Raw genomic sequence first — 25,421 nt, 5'->3', positions numbered from 1 at the left:
TCCACTACAGCTGGGTGAACAATTCACAGCGCATAAATTTATCTAGCAGATCTCAGCCCACGTGCTGTTTGCTAACAGTCTGTAGAGAAGCTATATTTTATCCCTTTGGGTTTCTTGGCCAGCATTCAAGCTCCTGACCCTGATTTATTCGCAATCGGTCAAGAGCCACATTTCATCTCCATAGGCCACGTCTGCACAGAGCTATTTGAAGCACGTGGCTCGATGTCCCGCAGCAGCGCCGGGGCACCTCGCCGTAAGCCGGGGCCCCGGTTCTTTGCGGGACCTCCAAGAGGTAACCAGGGGGGGGTTGTGTTCAAAAATAGGCTCTGCGGGGGCAAACTTTGCCTGACGAAAGCAGCATGGCCGGAACAAACCGCACCTCTTCTGTGCACGAAGGCAATGAGAGCTCCAGATGCCGGCCAAAGCTGGCTCGCTGCCTGTCCCCATCCCATCTCACCATCTCTTTGCCTACCTCTCTGCCTATTTATAGTCATGGAAGACCTTTGCACAACGCCTGAGCAGCCAGAGGGTTGAGTGTATAGGCGGGATGGTAAATGCCGCTCTTTAAATTTCCAAAGTCCTTTTCCTTCTGCCTCCCAAGGGGGGTGCCATGGAGAGCCAGGCACGCACCCTGCCTTTGAGATGAGACCTTAGGACCAGCCAGAAAACGCCTCTCAGAGCTACAGCCATCGCCAACCTGGCCCTGGGGGTTTCACAAACCATCCTATGCTGAATCTCAGCAAGTCTTTACTAGGGGAGCAATCACACTCACGCAGATGTGAGCATCCCTCTGTGAAGCCAAACCAGATAAAATAATCAAGACGATGGGAGAGGTACAGAGTAATCTGCAGAATTCAGAGAAAAAGAGTAATGTGAAGGATCAGGGTTAGTATCAGCCCTATCTGACATCTTCATTGGCATTTGCAATTAGGGACTAATTAGCATGTTAATAACATTAGCAGAAGATAATAAACTGGAGAGGATAGAACAGAGCAAAACAATCTGAAGGGGACCCTGGAGAGATCAAAACCAAAAAAAACCAAAGGAAATTCAGCTTGGAAAAACACAGCTTCTGCAGTCCAGGGGAAAAACATCCGGAGCAGATGCTGCAGCAGGAGGAGGAAGGCAGGAGCAGGGAAGCGGAAAGTGGCTCGGCGCGGGAGCAGCGTGTCGGGCAGGTGAAGGAAGCCAGCCCACTGGCTCCCCTGCAAGCCAGGTCATGGGTCTTGCCCACGAGCAGCTCAGCGAGTGGGGCAGTCCGCAAGGTTTCACCGGGAGAGTTGAAGAAGGACCAGTACCGCACATCGGCGATCCGCAGGGCATCCTGCCGGGGTGGGGTAGGAAAAAATAATAGCTCAAGCGGAACTGTTAAATGCAACTGGACTTCATCTGGAGCCATGTCTCCCTGCCTGGGCTTAGGAAGCCCCATCACACGAACATCTCCCCTCTGAGCAGCGGCTATGTCCCTGGTTCCCAGGTGGATCAGCCACATACGGGAAGGGAAGAGGTGGCAGAGGGCTGCCACCTTCACCCCGGACGGGCAAGGCAGAGGGACAGCAGTTGGTACACAGAGATAACGGCTGTGTTCATGCTACTAGAGGAGACCCCCACTCCCTAGTTGTACATAGAAGTAATTTGTCCTCCTCTGCAGAGACGCTGCTGCCTTCGCTCACGGCACGCCGTGTATCCACCAGCACAAAGTCCCCCCATGTCTCCTCCATTACACGAGCCCCTGGACCGCTTGGAGAAAGCTGCACCGTCACTGTCTTATGGCACACGGGACGACGCAGGGACCCTGAGGGTGGGACACTTTGTCAGTCCTAGTCCTGGTATCACTGCTAGTCTACACTTAATAATAAGGTGGATAGAATTGTTTTCTTGTAAGAAAATCCTATAATAACTCAAATGACCAAAATGGGGTAACCTGAGTGCCTTTCTTAAGGGGATCCTAAAGGACCTGTACCTCCTGGTGCAAACCAGGTGGCTGCAAAACCAGGCAGGGTACAAGCGCTGATGGGGGAGGCTGGTGGGGCTGCAGCTGCTCTCATACTGCTCTGGGAGCCCCAAGTGAGACAGATGAAACGGCACGAAACACCCCTTCAGCAGCAATCCTAACCTTGCAATTACAGGGGCGGGAGGCACTTTGCCCATCCCCATGGTGTACAGGGTGAACAGAAATGCTCGGAAAGGCTCCCCTGATCTCTGCAGCTCTGCTTCACCAATGGCTCTTTCTGCCAAATAATAAACAGCAGCCGGCAGGATTGCAAGGAAAGGGTTGGGCTCATTAAAAGCACCCTTCGTCCTGAGACACAACTGCTTCTTAGCCTCTCAGCTGGAGCCCTACACTCCCAAACCCTGGTCTTCCCCAGCTTAGCATCCTTGGGAGTCGCTGTCTCCTCTCACAGTGCCTGATAATTCAGGCGGACCAAGCAGGACCTGAGTCACTGCCACTTGTCCCCACCACCTGGGGAAAAAGAAAGTCACGCCAGCCACGTCACAGTGTCTCCTCCAAATGGCTGCTGTCAACCACGATGTCTGAGCACTCCAGCCCTTCCCTGGACCATTTGGAGGGTTTAAAAGTGCAACCAATTCAAGGGAAACCCAAAATCGCCCAAAGGGAGATTAAAGCGGTTCCTGATGCACAAGTATCTGGAGGCAGGCAGGGAGGAGGGGAGAGGCTTTCCTGTGATTTGTGGGCTGTTCTCGGGCTGTCCTTGCTGCCAGGTCTTGGGCAATTTGATGACTTTTGTTGCAAACTGGAAGAACGGGAGACATATGCGAAGGAGGAAATTTGCATTCCTCTCGCCTAAGAAATCCCTTCTCACTTTCCCCCAAATCGCACATACACCCAACCTCAGCCTCTCCGGGCTGGCTTGGACACCGGCTCCCCTCCCACACCCAGATGACCTACTCATCCAGAAATGGCCAGGGCCCACAGCCGGGGCGTTATCCTCTCCTCCTTTCCTTCCCTGCCCGTGTCCTGCCTGCACAGCCCTGCCAGCAGCCAGGACAGGCGGGGGGACACTTCACCCTCCGCTGCAGAGAGGTGAAAAACATCAGATAAAAACAGCCTCTCCCAGCAGCATTGGTGCGAAGGGGAGCCCAAGCCTCCAAAACTCACCCCAGCTCCTCCACAAGCTGCATCCCAAGCACCTCCACACCTCCTCTTGCAGAGATGTCCCTGGTGGCTTGCAAATGTGGATGTTGTATTTCTCTTCCCCTTATTTCCCAGAAAAAAATCCATACTGGGTGCTCCCTGCCTCTGGGACCAGTGGTCCCCAAAGCCAGACAGGGATGTGACCCACCAGGCAAGGGTAGTGGACACGGCAATGGACGTGGCACACCAGGCCACCGTGCCTTCGTTTCTACAGCATCTCCCCTCCCTCAGGTACCTCCTCTGTCCCTGGAAGTCCTCTGCAGGATGCAGAGATGGGAAAGGACTCGCACAAAGCTGAAACACAGCGGTAATGTCACCTCAGGCCACGAGGCCGTGTATTCGCAGGCAGAAAGCCAAAGCCTGCCCAAGAGCCTCAGCCTGCTCGAGTCCGCTATGAAAGCCTGTGGGGAAGGTATGCATGAGGAGGAAAACCATCTGAGCACAAAGAGAGTCCCAGTCAAAGCAATACAGAGCCCCTGGTTAGGGAACCAACTGCTGAGAGATTCTGCCTGCTTACTTCCACAGCGTGTTACCACTGAAGCCTAATGACGTCACCTGCCAACCTGCTGAACACCTTCTGAGCTGATACCTCCCGGGGCAGTTAAGGCAAAGAGTGACCCGCATGTCACCAGCATGGAAAGGTGCCTCCAAGCCACCTCCTGAGAGGGAGAAAGCAGGGGACTCATTTCACTGCAGTGCAAAACAACCTCTCCATCCTAGTGGCTGTCACAAGGTGCTTCCCAACTCTACCTATGTATCGCCAGAAAGCATCTATAAGGCTGAGTAAAACTCACCTCCAGAAGAAAACCCTGTCCCCCAGGGTCGGCCGTGCCGCTCTGGGGAGTTTCTCACTGGTGAAAAGGTGAAGCCGAGACCTTGCATGAAAACTGTGGGGAGAAACCCAGCAGCGCTGGGTTAAGCAAGACCCTGCAATCTGGCCGCGGGGTGTTCGCCTGTGCAATCTTGGCTTTGCAATGGGTTCGCAGGTCCATTAAACAAAGTGAGACAGAAAATTGGACGCCAGCGCCTGTTCCGTGGAGCGAGAGCCGCCCTGCTCCAAGCCCATCCTGCTGGGGCCTCCTGAATTTCTTCTCTCCCCTTTCTAAAGGAGAATAAAGACAAACCCCAAGCTCAGACCCAGATCAAACACAACCTCACACATGTTCAAGGGGAACAACCAGCACTGGAGTGGTAGGAACGAAGCATGGTCCTTGCATGGACCTTTCCACCCCCATTTCCACACCCAGCTGGATTTAGGGCTTCTCAGCTGGGGTGGGACCCTTCTGGGCAAGAGGAGAAAAGGCTCTGGGGTGGATCCTGCCATTTCCTATTCCAGGAAGGCCAGAGCCCTTTGAACTCCGTCCTGCTGGAGGGAGTGAAATCTGGAGATACAAAAACACACACCCCAACGCTAATCTAGACTTAGCCCTTCTCTGGCGTCAAGCACTGTCATCCTGAAAACATCACGGACGCGTGCATGTGCCAGGCGGCCCCACAAGCCGGATGTGATCTGCTATGGCGACGTTAATGGGCAGCCGAATATCAGCCACTAGATTTGATGTTTTATGCACCAGCACCTTGCCCCAGGCAGCCAGCAAGACTATTATTACGGCTTGAGGCAGCCTGGCCACTGACTGCTCTCCCTGCAAGCACTGCCCCATGAAAGGATGCGCAACTCCCACCGCGGTACACCTCATTGCATAGATATTGGATTTGGGAAATACTTTTTTGCCACAGGCGAAACTTTTTTTTTTTCCCCATGCCTGCCCTTTCAAATGAGAGTGGTTTAACTCTGTTTGCCGAGCTCCCCAGCAATTTGTGGCAGGCACCATCTCCAAAAGTCTGGGGAAAACCCAACACGTGCCCCAGATGGTAAAAGCAGGTCTGTCACCAAAAGCCACCGGCATCCCTAAAGCTCACCCAACCCCATCCCTCCGGTGCAGGGGGAGCCTGAGGAAGAGCAAACCAGCGGAGGTAGCAAGCAAATGAAAGGTGTTGCTGGAGGGGGGAGGGAGCAAACAGCCCCACACGCCAGCATCTACCTGTGAAATAGCTCAGCAGCCCCATGCATGGGCTGGGGAGTTGGTGGGGAGGGGCTGGGGCCCCCTAGAAACCTGCAAACAGCTTTAGGACAGCTCATGGCAGGAGCGAAGAGACGGACATATACATCAGGGCAGATCATGAAAGCAAGATAGGACACCACCTCCCTTGCTATGGCAGCTAAAAGTCCTCCTGAAGCAGCTCCCTGAGCTGTGGTGAGCTCAGCAGAGGCATAGGACCACCCAAGACACCCACGCCAAAGGCTGCAAGGTGCCCTGGTGCTGCTGCGATGGGTGCTGGATGCAACGGGCATCCTCAGCCCAGCGCAAACAGCCCTGTTCTGGGCTGCTCCTCCAGGAACCATAACAGGACCCTGTTTTGCTCCCTAACGTCACTCGTTATTGCAGCGTGTAAAACAAATAATAATCTTTATAATTTTTGATAATCTTTGATAATCTCATTTTCCAGGTTGTAAACTCACTCGTCGGTCACTGGGATAAGGACACATGGTGGCCTCGCCTCACCAGGCTATGTTTCTAATGATCTCAAGAACCTCAATGGGAATCGTGTCCGGTTTCTGCGAACTATTATCTAGTCTAATTCCCTCCATCCCATTACTTAAGGATTTACAACACACAATCTCCCCTGAAATGGTTTCTGGTAAATTCTTTGAAAGCTCTTCTGGTCCTCACATCATCGTCAGGGTCAGCCATGCATTAATGGCAAAGCATTTATGCGCCGGGTAACTCGTTCCCCAGCAAGCGAGTTTGTTTATGCTTTTTAAATTCAGGAAGCAATTAATAGTTGCCACAAATGCAACGTGCTCCTCTTGGTTGAGGGCCATAAAGCCCTGACTCGCCTTGGGGAATTCGGATGCCTCCATCTCAGCAGACAACTTCCACGAGTGTGGTGGTTGCAAGGTAAATCCTAATGCTGAATAACTGATGCTAGGAAATCTTTGTGCACTTGCTAACCCAGAGAGATGCGACTCCAGCTTCCCGAGCCAGCTCGAGGTGACTGTTTCAGGGAACAGCACTGCCAACGTCAAGAAGTCAAACAAACGCAAGACCTGAGCATCTTCCAGCTTTCCCTGGAGCCAGAGAGCTAGAAGTGCTCCCTACTGAAAGGTAGGGGAAGACTTCATTGAATCCCCTGACTCTGGGACCTGGAGGTTTAAAAACCAAAAAGCCACAGATAATGCTGTGGATGAAGCCACGCTCCCAGCAGAACCTGTAGATCTGATGAGGCATCCTGTAGAAAGGTGGAAAACCCCAGTCCCTGGAGCCCAGCATCCTCCACTCACACTGAAAAACTGCAGCACCTGGAAAGCAGAGGCAGAAGCATCTGCCCCACGGTGCTTCCTCCTTCCCAACCAGGACAAACACCTCTCAGGGAGAGAGGATCTACTCACTGCCTCCCACTAAAAACATCGGCGGCTGCAGAGCTCCCCAGGTTTTAGGAGACAAGATCCCTTTCCGTGCTGGCCCCCTCAAAGCCATCAGAAAGCAATGATTTCCAGGCTTACCCCTCTGCGCGAGACTTCAACCAGCTGCAGACAGGCCCGTGCATATCCTCTTCCTAATCCTTCACGCATGATCCCTAGACAGTCCCTGGCTTTTATTATTTTCTGGCAGGAGAGAGCACCACGTTAACCCCCGTGCGCAGGCTGCAGGCTGAGCATCTCTCAGCACATCCTAACTTGGGTCCAAATTATAAATGAAACGTTCGTGTAACAAGAGAACTGGCGAGGGCCAATTGCCCATTAATATTTTAAACCCCCGCTAATTCTTATTTAACGACCTGTCCAAAAAGTCCCTTCTAATCGCTTGATACAGTGATGGGCCTAAAATATTTATTTATTGATAAAGACCGTGGGAGACTCTTCCCATGGGGATGGCCGTGCTTTCCCACGAGGGGCTGGAAGCCAAGGGACAGAGCAGGCAGCAGCAGCACTGCGCTGGTTGTCCATCGAGACAAAGACCTTGCGCACCTCACCTCTGCCAGCAAACCCTCCTCTGCACAGCAGTTCCCCCAGCTTCAGGGATACAAGATGAAGTCCTTACTGTGAGGTACTTTGAGGCACTGAGAACGAGGGAATATTGTCTATATGTATGCTGGAAGGTCCTGTCCTTAGCGTGATTCTGTAAAACTCTCAGGGGATGGAGCCGCACCTGATGCACAGGCTCTGGCTAAGGGACAGTGGTTTCCAGATGTGGAGACAGTGTGTGGGTGGCACACGAGAAACCCTCACGGGGCTGCAGGACAGACGCGGGCATGGTTTGCATCCCAGAGCCACGCTGATCCCAGGAGCACACCCTGCAAAGGGAGATCCTGAGATGCGAGCTGCAGCCTCACCGGCTGGGAGCAAAACAGCCTCCACCTCCAAGCCCGAGCTCCCGAGGCACCCGAAGCTTTACCCCAGGAGGGAGCAGAGAGCCCTGCGAGATGGCTCGGTAGCCCGGCGAGGCTGCAGCCAGGAGCTGCCCCTCCAGCCCTGAGCTCAGCACTGACCTTGAAATGCAGGGCGGGCGGCTGCCATCGCCGGCATCATATGATCCGTTACAAAACACGATGGGCTCTACTTAGAGGTTACACGCCGCAGGACAAATTTAACACCCGAGAGCGTTCCCGATCCCACTGGAAGAATTCCTGGCAGGGGCTCAGTAATCGCCCACTACTGTAAGTGGCCAAGTGCCATTGCATCGGTTCGGCTCCAGACACACGAGGACCTCGTTCCTTATTTCTGACGAGAGAGACGCTTCAGCTGATGGATGACACCATGCAAGATGATGAATCCCCCAGCGGCGGGTGGGCCTTGAAGCAGAGTACAGGGAATCTGGAAAAGCTGCTGTTCCCAAAAGCCTTCACTTGTTTGAGAAAGGTATTTAAGGACTGCAATTAAAAAGTTGCACTGAAGACAGCCTGGCTATGTAGCTAGGAGGTCCATGAAGAGATCCTTAGGGAGAATGATGCTCTGGTGGACATCAAAAGAACAAGCAGATAGAATAGAGGCATCCTCAAAAGATGCCCAGTCCACAGAGGCCAATGCCTGGGGACTTCCCAGCCCTGCCATGAGAAAGAAAGGGTCAACACCAGGAGAAATTGTCCCTGCTGCCATCCTGCTGGCTGCACACAGGCTCTTCCAGAGCCATGCTGGCTATTTTCAGAGGTGGAACGGGTGGATGCTACTCTGAAGTGGAGCCCGGGAAAGGCACAGGGCAGGCAGGGTGGGAGAGCCTCTCCCAGCAGCAGATCTGGTCCCAGCTCAGCAGTGAGCCAGACCCTGCCGCTCCCTTCTCCTCCTCCTCTCCTTCCCTTTCCTTTCGACTGGCCCCAGCCCCGCATTTCTGGAGCGGCAAGAGTCAGCTCTGCCGATGCTGCTGAGGGGCCCCGAGCCAGCTCTGGCTATAACCTCAGGATGAAAACATCAGCTCTGAAACACAGCAACGGGAAAAACAGACAGATGGACACGTGTGCACACATGAGGACTCCTGTAATCAGGAGGGCTCCCACGTTAGCAGCGGGGTTTGCCATAATGGCAAATTTGGGGTACCTGTTTTGATCCACAGGCTCTGATTTCAGGGAAGGGGGATGCTGTGCTTGGTTAGGGTAGGCTCACAGCGAGCGGGATGGACAGCGTTTCCTCCCAGTCCCTGTGAGCACAAACGCAGGACCTGCTGCTCCCGGTCCAGTTTGCCCTCCAGCCTACCCAGCACCGTCCCAGCCACAGTGCTTACGGGAGGAGAGCATCGCTGTGACAGGCTGGTGGGACGCTCAGAGCGGGACCGCACTGGGTCAGGCCGCAGTTGCAGGACCGGGTTGGGAGCCCCAGCGTGGAGGTGATGGAGCCAGGTCAGACCAGTGACAAGACGACAAAAAACGTCGTCGGGCCAGCAGCTATTTTTATCTGCAAGGACCAACACTTAATACTCTCCTATCTCCCACAAAATGTCACTTGAGCTCCAGCAGAAAGTTTACACCACTCACAGACAAGGGCTGAAACCTGAGCACGTAATCCCTGCTCCAGTCAAAAGTTTTAGTGGGATTCGCAGCGTCTGGACAGGGGAAGATGAGAAAAAACCCTTTCCCCTGAGAACTGATGGCTGGGGCAGAGGAGAGACAGGACAGGCAGCTCCCCTCCTGGCACAATGTCCCTCTGCAGGGCACAGGGGACTTTGTAAGCCCTGGGGCTACATCGTGGCCTCCCCACAAGCTCAACCAGACTTTAGCTACCCTAAAAGGGTCTTCAGAAGACAGAAGAATGGGAAAAGAGAGGAGTTCACCACCCCACTCACTAAATGCCATAGGTTGGACAGAGCCCACAGGAGGGTTTTGCAGCAGGTCGGGGCAGGACACCCCACTGAGGTATCACTGCCACCCCTCTTGGCAATTCTCCCCTCTCCATTGAGCAGCTCTAATTACTTCAAACACCATCTCCCCACCCCACCCCCCTCTCTGCTCCCAACCCCTTCCCTCTCGCCGTGAAGCACCAGACCCAGACATGCCCGGGGCGTGAGGAACGGAGGCTTCCCTCACTTAATAAAGCCAAGGTAGAGCAACGCTGTTATTAACAGCAGCCTGCCCCCCCTGCTCCTTGCTGACGGTGGGAATATTGCACCGGTAATCCCAGGGGAATGCCCCAGCACTGCCCTGACAGCGGATGCAATAACGCAGCCCCTCCGGGCCCTGGTGCTGCCCTTTTATATTGCGGTGAGTGTAAACGCCAGTGGGGTCCTCTCCCAGGTCCCCCCTTACATCACAAGCAGTGTTTAGTATCAGGGATGGATGGATGGAAGCCCCCTCCCTGGTCAGGTGCAGGATAGCTCAGATTTAGGACAGCATCCTCCGGAGGCTCTTCCCAGGGAGGGGCAAAAAAGTAGGGAGCAAAAAGCTCCAGGCTGGGACTGAGCCATGGTAAAACACATTGTGACACGGAGATGTCCGGTGAGCTCAGAAAATTAGGGTACCTGCTTAAGGGCTTGCATAGAAACGTATAGGAGGTGAATTTTGCTAGGGAGAGAAGGCATGAGCTCACGTGTGCCTTGGAGCTGCCCTCAGCTACCGCCGGGGGGCTTTTTTCACATCACACTGCCTTTTTTAAAATTAAAAAGACTGGCCAAAGCAGTCAGGATAGAGGTGCAGGGCGAGGACAGGACCCAGTGGAGGGCTGGGCTGAGTGAGCCCCGCTGGGCTCCACAGCCCCCGGGAATTGCAGCTGGAGGCCGGATGGAAAGGCGGGATGCTGATGAAAGGGGCAGGGTGAGGGTTTCCCAGCGGGATGTGCAGCAACTTGGCGCAAGCAAATAATGGATGTTGATGGGGAAAACCAGCTCCACTAGACCCAGAAATCCTCTCTTACAACAAGGAGTGGGCTAAAAACCCTGGGGAATATACTGCATAGGCAAAACCCACATTCCTGAGATGGCCGAGAAGTGATCACATCTATCTCCCTCCATCTCCCATTGCTAAGATCCATTTCTGAAGCACCATCAGCCAAGAAACTTCAGTTGATTGGATGTGGTTAAAGCAAACAGACACACACAAAAAATCTTATAGCTGAAACTTAAATGGTCTCCACAAACATCTTGTATATTTTCAAGGACACTGAGGAAATACACAGTTTTCCCCTCTTTTTGCGGACTTAAAAAAAATACCCCAAGGGAAAAAGTCATTTAGAACTACTTAGGAAACACAAAGCATAAAAAGCCTATAATTATTTCTCTGCCAAGGGCTTGTCAGTTTGAAAATCCCCGCTCTTGAACCACTAATCCTTATGGAAAAAAAATGCAGCTTCGGCAAGACGCATTGTCGGTTGACTTTTGCTGCACTTTTCCAGCACGAAGGCACTAAAGAAGAAGATGTAGATTTGGGTTCCGTTGCATTAGCACCTTTCACCCGCAATATGCCCGATGCACTTCCCCAGCCAACCAAGGAAACCTGCAAAGCATCACCCCGAGGTGAGGCCAGCGGCTGCTCTGCATGAGAACAGTGCTCTGCAGGCCTCAGGCCAGGGAGGGAAGGACCAAAGTTGATGTTTGGAGGCAGAAGTGCCTGAAACAGGCAAAAATAAATCGGTTCGAGGTGAGGGTATATTTATTTCAAAAGCCAAGGATTCAGGGAGTTCCTGGGATTTTTGTTACGCGGTTGGAAATAGCATAAAGACATTATTGGCAAGGGAATTGCGCTTTCTCTGGAGGATGGGGATGGGCCCTCCCAGCAGAGCAGGGTGGATTTAGGCTCTCTGGTTTAGCAGCCAGATTCATCACTTCATGTTACCCTGCCTGGATAAGGATGGGTGGCATCAGTGCCTCCGAACTTGGATGGCCATGGAGAAACAGTCCCATGAAGCTAGTTGTGTCCCTGTACATAGCCCAGCATCAAAGCATTGACCACATTTCTTGCATCTTCAGTCCAGCCATAAAGAGCTACAGTTTCACCACGAGGCAAGAGGAGGAGAAAGGTGAAGCGCTGGGAGTGGGCAGGAGCCCAGCGTGCTCAGCCAGAAGTCATTCCTGCTGCAAACCCTTACCATGAAACTAAAAATGGGATCTGGCGGAGATTCACAGCGCAGCACATCTGGGGAAAGAGCGCTTCTCCCTCAGCCCCGCGCCAGCCAACTGCTCAGGGTCTCAGCTCCACATCTCAGCTGGCCAAAAAAAGGTGCAAAAGTGAGTTTGGTGCTGCAGAGGAAACTCCCATAAAGACCCTGCCAAGGGCACAGACGCTTTGGCTCTTGCTAGGACCCAGTCGGAGACTGCCAGCGCGGGCACGCCGGCAACCCTCCTCAGCCCGGAGCGTCTCTGGCGGGCACTGCGAGAAGCGTGTTACACCAGACAGAGCGGGTGAGCCACCCAGATCCTGCTGCACCCTGGCACCCATCCATCAGTGCTGCCCGGGTTTGGAGCTGCAGAGCAGAGGGCATCCATCACACACACATCCTGCACAGCTGGGGCCAGAAAATCTCGTCCTTGCCATGGGTGGTTTTCCCCCTGCCAAGGGTAAACGCCTCACTTGGACCTACTTTCCCCGTGCATGGCCCTTCACCCATCTGTGATGTCTTCTCCCATTACTTTCTCCTAATCCATCTTCCTAACAGCACCTCCCATCAACTTGAGTTTTAATGTCCTCAAGGTAATGTATGCAGGAAGCCTCTCCTCCTTTCTGGTTAACCCTCCTTCCTAGGGCCAGAGTTGAAACAAGCTCAGACTCAAGAGCCAACCTACAAGACTTTAAGCTTCATTAAACTTTTAAGCCAGTCCACTGAGGTTGCTCTTTCAGCCATTCATAATTACGGATGCAGAAGGAAGGAGCAACATTCACCTGAGCAGGCATCAAGAAGATTCAAACACTTAATGGCTTTCCTAACCAAGCTCCCATGTCCACATAGCTGTTTAAAAGGATCTGCTCAATACCACTCCAGCGCTCTGCCCAGCAGCGGAGATGCTCAGATATACATAATTCAGTATTTCAGTTCCCCATCACCAACCCAGCTGGCCACCCATTTGGCACAAAAAAGACTCAAGACACATGAACCTGGGCCATCCCACTGCACCAGAGACTGCAGGTGCCCAAGCCAAGAGGATGGTTAGGCTCGGGGACACAGTTCAGGTGAGCAAGGTGCTCTCAGCTCTCCCTGCAGCCAAGATCTGGCGTTCAGCAGCTCCATTGAGCAATTCAGACCTTGGCTTGGCTGAACCGTGTGCTCCAGAGGAGCCTCTTCCTCCCCTTTAACCCTTGCAGGACCTACAGAAAGTGGTCTGCAAGCAGAGACGAGACTGTCGCCCCATTCTCAACACGCAGCGCAGGGCTGGGGTCCTGCACACCCGACACACAGGCAGCACAGCTGCGGTCGCCTCCTCTCCTGTTGCCCGGATGGTCCTCTCCGAGACCAGAAACGTAAAAGATGCCCCAGAAGTGTGTTGTAGGGCAGTCCCAATCCAGGCTTAACACAGAAGTCATTGGGCAAGAGTTTTGGGGTTGTGCCTTGACAAACGTCCACCCCCACTACCAGCACCCGTGAATTTATTCATACAATGGCAGCAAAATCACGCCTGTGGAGGCAATCACGAACATGTGCCCATTTCCCCCTCCTCCTGTTTAGATACATTACTGCAGAGGTTAGGATCATTTTGTTTAGCTAAGACACTGTTTTCCAGGAATAAAGACTTAACAGAGCCAGCAAATGCCGAGCAGAAATTCTGACAATGAAAGCATCCCTACGTTTTTACGACAGCGGGAGTTGGAGGGAAGAAGTGACAACACTGACTCCTTCAAATAAGAAAAATGCTGCAGCTGAGAACTGCCTTTAGGTCCCTTAACCTATTTCTCTCCCCTTTCCCAATTCTTCCTGCCAAATGCTTACCTAAGCTTTCAATAGCAAAGAGAAAATTCCTGCCTCCCTCTTCCTGCTTAGCCACCTTGGGCGATGCTACGCAGTGAAAAATCTACTTATAATGTGGCCCCGCTGGCCCCAGGCAGGGAAGAAGGAGCCCTTGGTACACACAGGCTCCAGGTTCAAGCAAGGAGCTCCGCAGCACAAAACCAGAGGAGAGGATACACGTCCCAAAGAGATGAATCACATCCAAACGGTGGATTCTCTGGGAATCGCCCTTGCCTATTCTTGTGCTTTTAAGACCCCACTTTGCTCCCTTGCAGGGCAGGGGACCTTGCCCAGAGGGATTTTGGGGGCTCACTGCCCCACCGCGATGGTGGTTATCATTCCAGAGGAACAGACGTACTGGGGAGGGAGATTTTGCACGGTGGCGGTGGAGGCGGAGGACAATGGGCTGAGGAGCAATGGTCGCGTGAAAAGGGATTTGTTCCGCTGTCAAGGACAGAAAGCTCTCCCTAAGAGCAGCGTTAGGAAATGAAGCCCACAAGGGAAGGAGAGGGGTAGGGAGTGGCAAGAGACAATGTACAGACGACGGCGACAGGGGGACAGCTGGGAAGGATCAATGCCGAGCCCTGATGGGCTCGCAGAGCACGAGTACCGGCCGAGGAAGCCTCCTCCAATGTGCTCTGCCCTTCGAGGCATTTGCCCTGAGGAAGAGCGGGATGCCTCCAGGCAGGGCGAACCTTTCATCTGCGGCCATGGAGCCCCAGTGACCCTCGGACGAGGGGAAGCATCGCTGCTTGCCGGGATGTGCTGGGATACAGAGGAGAGCAGTTCTCCTACCGATTCATGCCTTCTCCTATCGATTCATGCCTTAATCCTACTGGTTCGTGCCTGGGAGAAGCTGGTATCTCTGCAACACGAGCTCTCAGTCACCTTTGGTCAAAGGTAGCCCAGGGTGGAAAACACAAAGGGAGGCGTGACGTAAAAATTAGGCAAATCTGGAGAGAGACTGAGAATTCATGCTTGGTGTTCAAAGTCACCTAGCAAGATGCTCAAAGCACTTATGATGATGATTGAAGCCTTTTTTAGCTGGATTCATATTTCTAGCTCCATTTCATGGGTGAAGGAGCCAAGTCTCACCTTTCTCCTGCATACAACCAAGGCCCATCATACCTGGAGGAGGCACTAATGCAGGAGACCTGAACCCAAAACAGAATCTTATTCATAGGCATGGGAAACACTCTACTGAAAACACGTAGGTGCATGCAAGCACACAGTGCAATACGAGAAAATAAATTATTTGCATTGAACACAACATGGTTTCACCTCTGTATTGAGAAACACACATACCACCTTCCTGAAAACTCAAACCTTTGTGGGAGAAAACACCACTTTCAGATAGCCAGCCTACAAAACATGGAGCACCTGAAGGTTCCCTGACAAGCTGAAGAAATTGGTCTTTTGTTAATAAGATCCCAGCAAAACAGATAAGCAAGAAGACAGAGCCATCTGATAGAAAACCCCCCAAATAAACAGAGACCGGTGCCACCAGCCCGATGCTGTGCCCCCGCTGCCAGCACAGCCCTGGCATGGCACAGCCTGCCCCACACCTTTTGCAAAAGCTTCGGGATATGGCTGTTCGTAAATATTTGGGGTGGGAAGCCAGGGATTACAGAAGCCCTCTCCTGGGCAACCAAGGTTTGATGATCTTAAAAAAAAAAAAAAAAAAAAACCACACAAACAAAAAAACACCACACACACACCCCCCACAACAAAAAAACCAAACCTCAAACAGAGCTGCAATGAGATGCCTGCCGGTTTCACAGAGACGCATGAGACAACCTGGGTGCATCCATTGCCCCCAAGGACCCACAGCCCCAGGATAAGATACCCAGGGACCAGCTGGCTTCCTTCTGCCCAGGCAGGATTCCTTCCAGGTTAAAAGTATTGAGGAACAAAACTGAAGTTAGAGACTAGCATAACTGTGGCTACAGGCTTTCACACACACACCTGCGTGGTGTTGGCCACATCAGGGAGTGCCATTAGTTCCCCACATCTCTCCCTTCTGAAATCTCTTACAAACACCCAGAAATTCAAATTTGTCATGCAAACACATTTATGAAAAAAAAAAAATATTATTTTGGGTCAACCCCAGTATTTCACCCTAATAAAATCCAAATATTTTCTCCCTGCTTAAGCTATTCTTTACTCCTATTACAGAGGAGATGCTTTGTTAAATCACAGGCAGAGACACAGTCCTCCAGCCCAGGCCCCCCGTCCCCATGCCAGTGCCAGCGTCCCCAGCCCACGTTTGCGTCCGCAGAGGGCAGGAGCCAGAGACAAAATGGAGGACAAAGGGACAAAGAGCATCTTGAGAAGAAAAATAGCTGGGACATGGGATGTATTGAGTACCCCTCCTTGGCTGCACACCACAGGGTTCACCAGAACTGGGGAACCGTGAATCCAGACCCAAACCTCATTCAAACCATCGGGTCTTCCCCCCGCACAGCCAGAAGCAGGACTTGCACCCCGTGAGCAGAAGAGGAGACCAAGCCTCACCCCCAAAGTCCCCTTCTGCCCCTCCAAGGCAGAGGGTGTTTCGGGGACCCCTGCCCAAACCCCGAGGCAAGCGTGCAGGATCAGAGTCAGAAACTGCTGCAGGTTTGGGTACATTGAGGCCACCCCACTGCTGCCAGCAGGGACGGGGGCAGCCAGCGGAGCTCAGCGTCCCCGGCTGCAGGCAAATCCTGCCCACACGCTGGCCAGCCTTCGGCACAGCTAACGCCCGAGACCACCACCCTCCCCGAAACCAGCTGGGGGTGACCACAGCATGGGGTTTAGACCCTGCCGGAAAGCTCCCCGAGGAAGGACCAAGCAAGAAACCAAATTGTGGGCTCTCTTAAATCCACAGCTCGGAAAATCCCTCCCTGCGCCTGGCGGCTGCGAGCAGGTGAAGAACCGGCGAGGCGAGGGCTGGCGAGCCGGGGCAGGAGAGGACCCCAGCTGTCTCTCCAGCTGGTAGAGACAAAATTCTCATCAAACTGAAACAAACCCCCCTTTCTTTCCCTAGCCGATTTCTTTTTGGTGCCTTCATCAGGATTGCAAAGATCTGAAGCAGTTTGCCCAGCTCCAAGCACCCCGTCAGGGGCTGATCAGGGAGCGCTGTGCCACGGGGGGGAGAAAGAAAGAAAAAGGAAAAAAAAAAAAATTAAAATCATTGCGGGTCTGAAATAAGATAGCAGAAACCATGGAGGGTCCCAAGGATGCTCAGGTCCCAGGTCTGCCAGCACCAACCCGCAGGCTCCAGGGTCCCACTGCCAATGAGCAGGAGAAAGGGTGACCCCAAAGCCACCCCTGTCCCCACCATGGAGGGACAGATGACGAGTATATTCGGCTGCCTCGCTCCCAAGCTGCCGAACGTCGCTCCCTTCCTGGCCTTTCTATGAAACATTAATTGTAAGACATAAATTTAATTAAGGGCAGGGGGAAGGGGCAAGATGCCAAATCTCCTCTCCACTCACTTTGGAAAGAGAGAACCCCGCAAGTAGCGCACAGGAGGATGGGAGACAGCAGAGATGGGGGCAAGGCATATTTTGCTTTTCCAGCTTGGATCCCACAGCAGCCTCCATAACGCCTCTCTCATCACCTCATCCCGCTGCTTCCCTGCTTCCCCCCACTACTGGCATAACAAGGCAACTTACTAACAAAAAACAAAGGACCGGCGCCTGGTCCCAGCCTAGCAATACCCACCACGGCATCCCTGGTGGGGATAAGGCCAAATTCGGCTGCTCCAGACCCACGCTCATCCCAGCCCACAAAGAGTCGGCACATTTCCTCCGGGACCCGCAGGAAAGGGGATGAGGACAGAGAGGGGTTTGCTACGGGAGACAAGGTGCTGGGTGGGGATGGTGAGCAGGCAAAAAGGATAGGAAGTGCCAGAAGATTGAGGAATGGGAAAAGAGAGACCGGCGAGAGGGACATCATGCCTCAGAGCTGCCATGTGCTCTGCTACCCCATCCAGGCCAGCCTGGCCGTCCCCAGTGCCTGGCCAGCTGGAGAAACCCAAGTTAGCACCATCCTCTCCATAGAATGCCCTACAAGAAGGGAAAAGGACCTCCAGAGGGCATGTTGCACTGTAGCTGGGCTGACCCGTGGCTCTCTGGAGGGACCGTTCTCTCCCATCAGCCACAAGAAGAGCAAAAAGTCCCATTTCTCCAGGCAAAAGAAGGCAAAGGACTGTGAATTGCCGGCACAAACCCCCCAGAGCATAGGGAATCTCCGGCCAGTGGGCTGCCTTACAGCGTTCAGCATCAGCATCACCTTATTCATTCAATCCGTTTGGGATTATCCCCCTTGCAACCCTTCCGGGCTGGGGAAGCAGCGCCAGGGTTTGCAGCTAATTGCGCAATTACATTCATTACCCACGTTAAGCAAGATAAACAGCCACCATGCTTCAAACCTCTTCCCCCTCTCTCCTCCACGGCGGCAGCTGCCAGACGAGCCTCCAGCGGGTGAGAGGAGGCCGTGCTGCTCTGAGCCGGGCAGATCCCACCTTCCCCCTGGGCAGAGCCAGCCGCAGTCTGCTGGGACCACACTGCTGGGGATGCAGGCTCATCCCCCATATGAAGATGCTGGGTGTGATTTTAAAACCCAACACCAATAGGTTTCTTCACACGTGTTTTCTTTTGTGCATGTTCGGAGCTTAGAAGGATTTTTTTTTTTTTTCCTCCCCTTCGCAGCCAGATGCGCCTTCTCGTTTTAATTCACGGAGACGGCACCCACGCAACCCCATGACTCCGGGAGCAGGGGATTTCAGAGCCAAGCAGGAGGAGCTTTGCAACGGCGCAAAAGCTGGCAACGGCACAGAGCCGTCAAGCCGTGTGAAGACAGGGCGAGCATCACACAACTGCCTCCCTCGGCCGGGGAGCCCGGCACGGCGGCGGTGGCTCGGGGGCCGCGGCCGCTCCTCCGCTGCCGGCGCCCACATGCCAGGCCTGCTCCGAGATGTGCTGGCCATCTGCTCCTGCCAGCCGGGGCTGGGGCCGGGGCTCTGCGCCGCGGCTGGGGACGTGCCAAGCCGTCCCGCCGTCGCCACGCTCCCCAGCTGCGCCCCCCGTCACGACCGCACCGCTGTCAGGGCTCCCGGCCCCCAGAACCGGCCGGAGGGGTTTCTGCATGCCGCCGGCATCGCCCGCGGTGGGGCTTGGGGATGGGGATGTCCCCGCAGCTCCAGGTCCTCCCTACGGCTCTGGCTCTGCTTGGCCTGCGCAAACCCACTGTGAAACACCCCTGGGCAAGTGGGGCTCAGCCGTTCCCATCCTCACGTGGATTTTAAGCCTCCAGAGCACCCCATCGCTTCCAGCGCACCTCCCCACTTATGGCCAGGTTTGACATTGCCCCCCTCCCCCCCCCCCCCCCGCCTCAAATCTGCCACCACAAAAGCCCGTCCCCCTGGTCACCAACACGGGGGCCCCGCAGCCGGGGTGCGTCCCCAGGGCTGCTCTGCAGTCGGGGAGCTGGCCAGGGCGAAGTCTGAACCTTGTCATAGTTGAGACTTATCAGGTTTGGACAAGCGCCGGGGGCTGCCGCGGGATTCAGGATGTTCTGTAACGAACGTCCTCTGCCCCAAATAGATGCTGTCCCAGGGGCACGGGCTCGAGAGGTCTCTCCCCAGGAGCTGTCCCCGCCAGCGCTGGGGAAACTGGTCCAAGAGTGACCCCCAGCCCCCCAAGCGCCTGGCCAGCATCGCTGTCCAAACTGCCCATGGGTCCCAAGCCGCAGCTCTGGGCACCCCAAATTGATTCCAAGACCCGGCCCAGCATCCCTGGTCTTTAATCCGTTGCTCTCCAGGTCCTCTCCCAAGGTCTTCCTCTTTATGAAAGACAAAGAAATGTAAAACATGTGTTTTAATAAGTGATTCCTCAATTTCTAGAGTCCAGCAAGTCAGATGCTTGCTTAAAACGGTCCGTAACACTTTCCATGGGTGTATTTATAACTAAAGGCATAACTCTGCCGTCTCACGCTCTGTCATTAACCCTCTGCAGCCTTGTTATAAATGGAGCTCAAACAGAGAGCGAAGATACGTGTCAGAAAATACTGCACCTACTCATCTCTGGTAAAACATCCCAACAGTCACCATCTGGAAAAGAAATCCCTTCTTTCAATTAAAAAAAACAAACAAACAAAAAAACCCAAACACCAACACAAACACAGCAACACCACGACACTGGCAGGTAGGATCCCAACCTCTTCCCCGACACCCGCAGCACTGGTGTTTCACGCGTCGACAGCCCAGTCCTCCGTGCCGACAGAGAGGCCGACGGAGCCCAGCTCTGCTGGCGCGACCACCGATGCCGCAGGGAGGATCGGCCGCTTTACACCATCACGCTGCGCAAGGAGTGTCAGTCACCCGCGATAATTAACCAGCTATCGGCTCGAGATAATTAGCTCAGTCCAAGAGTAGCAGCTCGTCCCCTGCGTGTTTCGCACTGAAAGCCCCGATATCGGCATCGGTATGGCAGCGGAGGCAGGCACAGTGCTCCTGCAGCCAGGGAAAACGCTCAGCCTGGAGACAGGACAGGCAGTTTGGGCAAAGAAAGAGGGGTTTTTGTTAAATACAGAGCCATGTGTAAAGCTCAGCAGAGCCCAAAAGGAACAGCTCTCTGGGACTCTGCTCTGCATCCTCGCTGTCCCCAGGTAAGGGGTCACAGCGGCGGCATGGCAGAGAGACCCGCCAGGGTGATGGAGGAGCAGGGACATAGACCTGCAGCCCCATGCCAAAAAAAAAAAAAAAAAAAAAAAATTCAAGGGGACAACAATGTGATAGCAAGGGGCAGGCGGGTGCAGGAGGGGAAGAGGCCGGTAGCGGTTCAGGGCTAAAACCATCACACCTCGGGGAAACCGCCTGCCGCAGAGCCTGCTCCCCAGCTCAGGCAAAAGTCACCAACCCAAACGCAGCTGGGAAATAACCAGGATAAACGGTGCCACTGCTGGAGCCTAGGAAATATTTGTGAATTTTGTTTTGTTTTTGTTTTGGGTTTTTTTGGGGGGGTTTTTTGGGTTTTTTTTTTTTTTTTTTTTTCTGCCATCATCCTTGTCCATCCCGACAGCGAGATGGGCACAGCAAGAAGCCAACGGCGGCACCAATTTCTTTCACGGCCAAGAGGCATAGGAGGAGGGTTTCAGGTTGGAGGCAGCTTCCAGAGCTCAGAAGCTGCAGTTAAACGCTCAGAGAGTAAAACCCACATGTGCTGCAAGCTGGAAAAGCATTTCTGCAGTAATATTCACCCCAATTTCCCCTTAACGCTCTGAACGGAGGCACTGATAAAGCAGAAAATGCAAATTAAAATGCGTTGGAAACATATGGTAATCAGTAGCCAAATTTTTATGGACAAACAAGCAGTGCACCCAATCTCAACAAATTTTTGCCTAAAAAATAAAAAGCCCATAACGCAGCTCTCTCCTTCCCACTCTCGCGGCAGCTAATTCTTCCGCTCTTTCGTAAACATTTGAAAACAAGGTCACGCGCACAAATTCTGCTTTCAATTTGCCTTGTATCCATAGTGATTAAACTCAGACCCACAATACGGGACTTAAAGAAAAAAAAAAAACTTTAAAAAGGCCCGGAGCAGGGCTAGCCCCCGGCATGCTCACCAACCCACCGAAGGCCGGGACGAGAGCATTGCCGACGACCGTTTTTTCATATAACAGCAACCTGGGAATTAAATCGCGGGGCTCCAGCAGCCATGCTATCACCATAGCGAGGGATCCAGCCCCCCCATCTACACCGTCCTCAAGAAACAACCAGCCCGGAGGCAACACAAATTTAACAGCTCCGAAAGCCATCCATGGAGTAGAGTCCGGCAAGGACGGCAAGAGTGGGATGAGCAGGAAAAAACGAAAGCAGCTGCAGGAGAGGAAAGACTCAACAGCCTTCTCCCCATTCCCACTGGAAAGGTTTTTCTTTAAAAAAAGAAAAACAATTTTCTCATTGTCTTTTCCCCCCCAGCCCCACACTTGCCAAAGGGGAAGCATCAGGGCTGGAAGCTTTAACCACCTACATCCAGATTTCCTGCTCTGTCACAGCCCCAAGCACAGGCAAAGCCTCCGGTGTGTGATTGCAAATGCTCCGAATTCAGCGGGGCCTTCCCTGGTCCCTGCCGAGTGCCTCAGTTTCCCTGTCCAAGCAGGGGGAGCAATAGCATTGCCCTGCCTGTGGGAATATTAGGAAAATAGCCCCATCCAGGACCAGGTCAGGGAGGATATAACATTCCTTTTGCAGACGCTCAGTAGGAAAATAAAGCTAGAGGAGACAGGAAAACGCTTGTCCCCATCCCTCCACAGCCCCGGGGCTACCAGGGGCCTCACAGGCTCCCAGCAAAAGGCTCCTAAATTCCCAAGGCGCAACCCGAGCACAACGAAACCCCTCTAAAAAGGGGAGAACTGGGGTGCGACAAGGCTGCGGGGAAGAAGCGTGACTCGCCACGCAGCAACCGTAAGGCTGACGCCTTTTGGGACACACGGGGCAGGGGAAGCAGGGAGCTGCGGGGGGACACCAAGCCCCCCGACCCTCCGTGCTTTTGGCAGGGCACTGGGGCTTTGCGGGAGGTGGGAGTGGAGCGAGGGGGGGCTCACCGGAGGGTCAGGAGGACACTTACTTCTCGTAGTCCAGCTTGCAGTAGAGCTTCTTGTCGCGGTAGAAGCAGGTGGTCTGCAGGGGCTCCTTGCAGGACGCGCACTGGACGCACTGCTCATGCCACAGGCTGTCGTTCAAGCGCAGCAGGAACCGGTCCGAAATAACTCGCTGGCACCCTTCGCACACCGACTTGGGGGTCGCGGCTCTGCCTGCGGGAAAGGACCCGGGGGCAGGGGTGGGTGGAGGGAGATGTGGATGGGGAGACGGGACCGGGCAAGGGATGGACAGAGGATCCCGCTGCTCTCGCTTCCCCCGTGTAGGCTGGAGGGACCGGGGGTGTGCGGGGCGCTGCGCCGGGATTCGGGGGGCACCTGTGCCATATGGGAGCTCCGAGGGGAGGACATCGCCCCCGATTTCGTTCCTCTTGGAAAGGCGGCGGCGGAGCCGCAGGTCGGAAAGAGGGCGATTGTTCGAAACCGGTATTAAAACGAAGAAAAAAAAATTAAAATAAATTTTTTATTGTTCGATACGAAGGAAAGGCCTTCGTTGCACTCGGGGCGGGTGGGGGGGGGCACGCACAATTGAATGCAATCGCGGAACGAAACGGGAGCGGGGAAGGCGGGCGCCGGGGGCACTCCCCGGGCGAAGGGAGCGGCGCGGCGCCGGGCAGGAACGAGCCGGGGCGAAAGCTGCCCCCGGGCCCCCCCGAACCCTCTGTGCCCATCGCTGGGGGCCAGCCCGGCCGTGCCCCACCCTGGGGGGAGAGCAGGGGGGGTGTCCCCGGGAGGGCAAGCGGGGTGCCCCGACTTACCCAGCAGGGAGGAGAAGGGGGCCGCAGGGTCCAGGGCGCTCTGCAAACTCTCCTCCATCTTCAGCCCGTCCAGCATGGTGGGGAGCCGGGCCGGGCGAGGGGGCCGCGCCGCCCGCCTGCCAACACAGCCCGGACACGCCGCGCTCAGCCCGGCCGCCGGCCCCGCCGCCCCCGGCCGGGGCTTCCCCGCCCCGGCTGCCCGCCCGCTCCCGGGGCGCCCGGCTCCCCTCCTCCCTCCCTGCCGCCGAGCGGGAGAACACCCCCCACCCCAGACCCCCTGCTCCGGCTTCGCAGCCGTTGCCCCGGGGTGTGTGTGGGGGGGGCTCCCAGCGGCCCCCACCAGCCCCGCGGCCCCGACGTGGGGACGGCCGGTCCCGGAGCCCCCCGCGGCAGCGGGACGGGAGGATGCGGGGCTGCCGTCGGCGGGGCTCGGCCGCTTACCTGGGGCGGCCCGGGCGACGCCTTCCTGCGGGGAATCGGCGGGACAGGCGTCCGCAGCCACCGCTCCGGGGGGGTCCTGCGGCGGCTCCTGCCTCCCCGGGCTGACCTCCCCCGGGCTCCCCGCAGCCGGAGCTGCCCGGGGTGGGGAGAGAACCGCGGCGTCCTGGACGGCTCCGGAGCGGAGCGCACCAACCTGCGGGGAAGCGCCCGTCCGACTGCTGCCAAGGCACATTTCCTGGAGCTGATACCTCCCTGCCCGACCCCCCCCCCCTGCCCTCCCCTCTCCACCCCACTCGAAATAAGTTTCCTCCCCGCTCTCCTGCCTGGCTGCAGGCACCGGCCCCGCCACGCCTCGAGGGGCCGGCGGCCCTTCCCGGCTCCGGGGGGCACGGCCGGGCCGCCCCGCGGGGCGCCGGGGCAGCCCCGGCTCCGCTCCCTGGCTTTTTTTTTTTCCTTTCTTTTTTCTTCGAAAGCAAGCCAAAAAGAAGACAAGGGAAAAAAAAAAAAAAAAAAAAAAAAAAAAAAACAAACACAAAAACAACCCCAAAACAACCAAAAACCAAACAAGGTGGAGGGTGGTGCCCCGCCACCGCGGCTCTCCCGGTAGTGAAACCGGCTGGAAATCAGCTCCCCCTTCCAGGAGAAGCCCAGGCCGGGAGTTTTGGGGGGGAAAGCCGGTATCCAGCTCGGGGGAGGCAGCGGCCGGGGCGGGGATGAGCTCCCCGGCGGGGTTGAGCTCCCCGGCGCTGCGCATCGCCCCGGGCGCCTCGCTCCCCAGTATTTAAGGAAAATGAGCGCTGGGAAGGGAGGGGAAAAAAACCCAAAAAACAACCCAAACCAAAACACCACCACCAAAGCCGGAGAGCTGTCCCGGAGGGCTCGTCGCCGGTAATCGCTGGCGCCGAGCAGGGCCCGGTCCGCTACGGGCGCCGGTACCGCGGAGCCGCAGGGGGAGGCGGCCCCGGGGAAGCGCCGCTCCGGCTCCGCCAAACCGCATCGGTTTCGGGGAGGGGAAACCCTCGGAGGAAAGATCCCGCCCGACCGGGGAAGCTGAAACTTGGAGCCTTCCCGCAGCCCCGGCGATTTCCCGTCCCGCCCGGCTCTCCCGTTTTCTCCTGCCTGGGGGCTGGGGGGGGGGGGGGTCGCTATTTTTCGGGGAGTTTCACGGGCCCCGCAGGCCCGGAGCCACGGCCGCGTACCTGCCGCTGCCGGAGCGGCCTGGGCAAGCGGGGCCGCGGCTTCCACCGGCACGGAGGGAGGGCTGGGTCCCCCCTCTCCGGCTGGGAAGGGGGGCGGGGGAACGGCTGCAGAGCTGCGAGGGACCCACTCCGGGCTCGTGGAAGACGGGAGGTTTTTAGGGGCCTCACCGCCTGCGTTCACCGGTGACCTCGGCACCAGGGGCAGGAGCTCTCCCAGCCTCTCCTTGGGGCATCCTCGTCACCAAGTGTTCCCCACGCCCAAATGACGTGGGTGATGCAGGGACCAAGGTCATGTCCTTTGGGAGCTCGTAGGAAGGAGAGAGGCCACAGGTTAGCATGGGTGGATCATCACCGTGCCAAAATCCCATCGGAGAGGGAAATGGGGTCCTGGGATGGCCCCGGTGTATCCCAACATAACTACACTGGAAGCTTGGGCATGATAGCATTGGTACCATCGCACAGGTCAGCGTGGAACAGCTCTGATCCCTCACATCCAGGAAGGCTGAGCTGCAGCAGGGAGGCACTGGGCTCTGATGCCTCTGTCTTTGTCTCTCCTGAAGGTTTCTGAGCAGCTCCAACCAAGTTTCTGGGTAGCCAGATCTACTGGAGCCACATTGCAAAGACACCAGCCTGGCAAGGACTGCAGCATGACCAGGGGCTCCAGGCACCACGTGCTGCTCTTCCTCCCTGTGCAAACCAGCACAGCCATCCCGTCCCATCCCACCACAGCTGCAGAGCTGTGCAGGGCAGTAGATTTTCCTTACACAGCCAGGGGTCAACCCCACAGGGTGAGAATGCCATCC

General features: G+C 55.5%; 1 protein-coding gene across 2 annotated transcripts in view; it reads right to left on the bottom strand.

Annotated features, from left to right (window-relative positions):
• The window catches only part of LMX1A (LIM homeobox transcription factor 1 alpha), a 47,128-nt gene extending 22,323 nt beyond the window's left edge, over positions 1 to 24,805 (bottom strand). The window contains exons 1-4 of one of the 2 annotated variants that reach the window (XM_030033891.2): positions 24,787 to 24,805; positions 23,420 to 23,612; positions 22,979 to 23,094; positions 22,190 to 22,376 (exon numbers count right to left, since the gene is read on the bottom strand). In XM_030033891.2, coding sequence (XP_029889751.1) covers positions 22,190 to 22,376; positions 22,979 to 23,054 — 263 coding nt within the window. In that variant the 5' untranslated portion in view covers positions 23,055 to 23,094; positions 23,420 to 23,612; positions 24,787 to 24,805. Of the gene's footprint in view, positions 1 to 22,189; positions 22,377 to 22,978; positions 23,095 to 23,419; positions 23,613 to 24,618; positions 24,752 to 24,786 lie in introns of those variants that run through there. The other variant, XM_030033889.2, reaches the window with a different exon arrangement.
• Between the last annotated feature and the right edge of the window lie 616 nt (positions 24,806 to 25,421).

This window comes from Aquila chrysaetos, chromosome 12 (assembly GCF_900496995.4).
Source record: "Aquila chrysaetos chrysaetos chromosome 12, bAquChr1.4, whole genome shotgun sequence".
In the NCBI taxonomy this organism is placed as follows: Eukaryota; Metazoa; Chordata; class Aves; order Accipitriformes; family Accipitridae; genus Aquila; species Aquila chrysaetos.
Note: the sequence above shows the minus strand (reverse complement) of the source record. Positions and strands in the feature narration are given on the sequence as shown.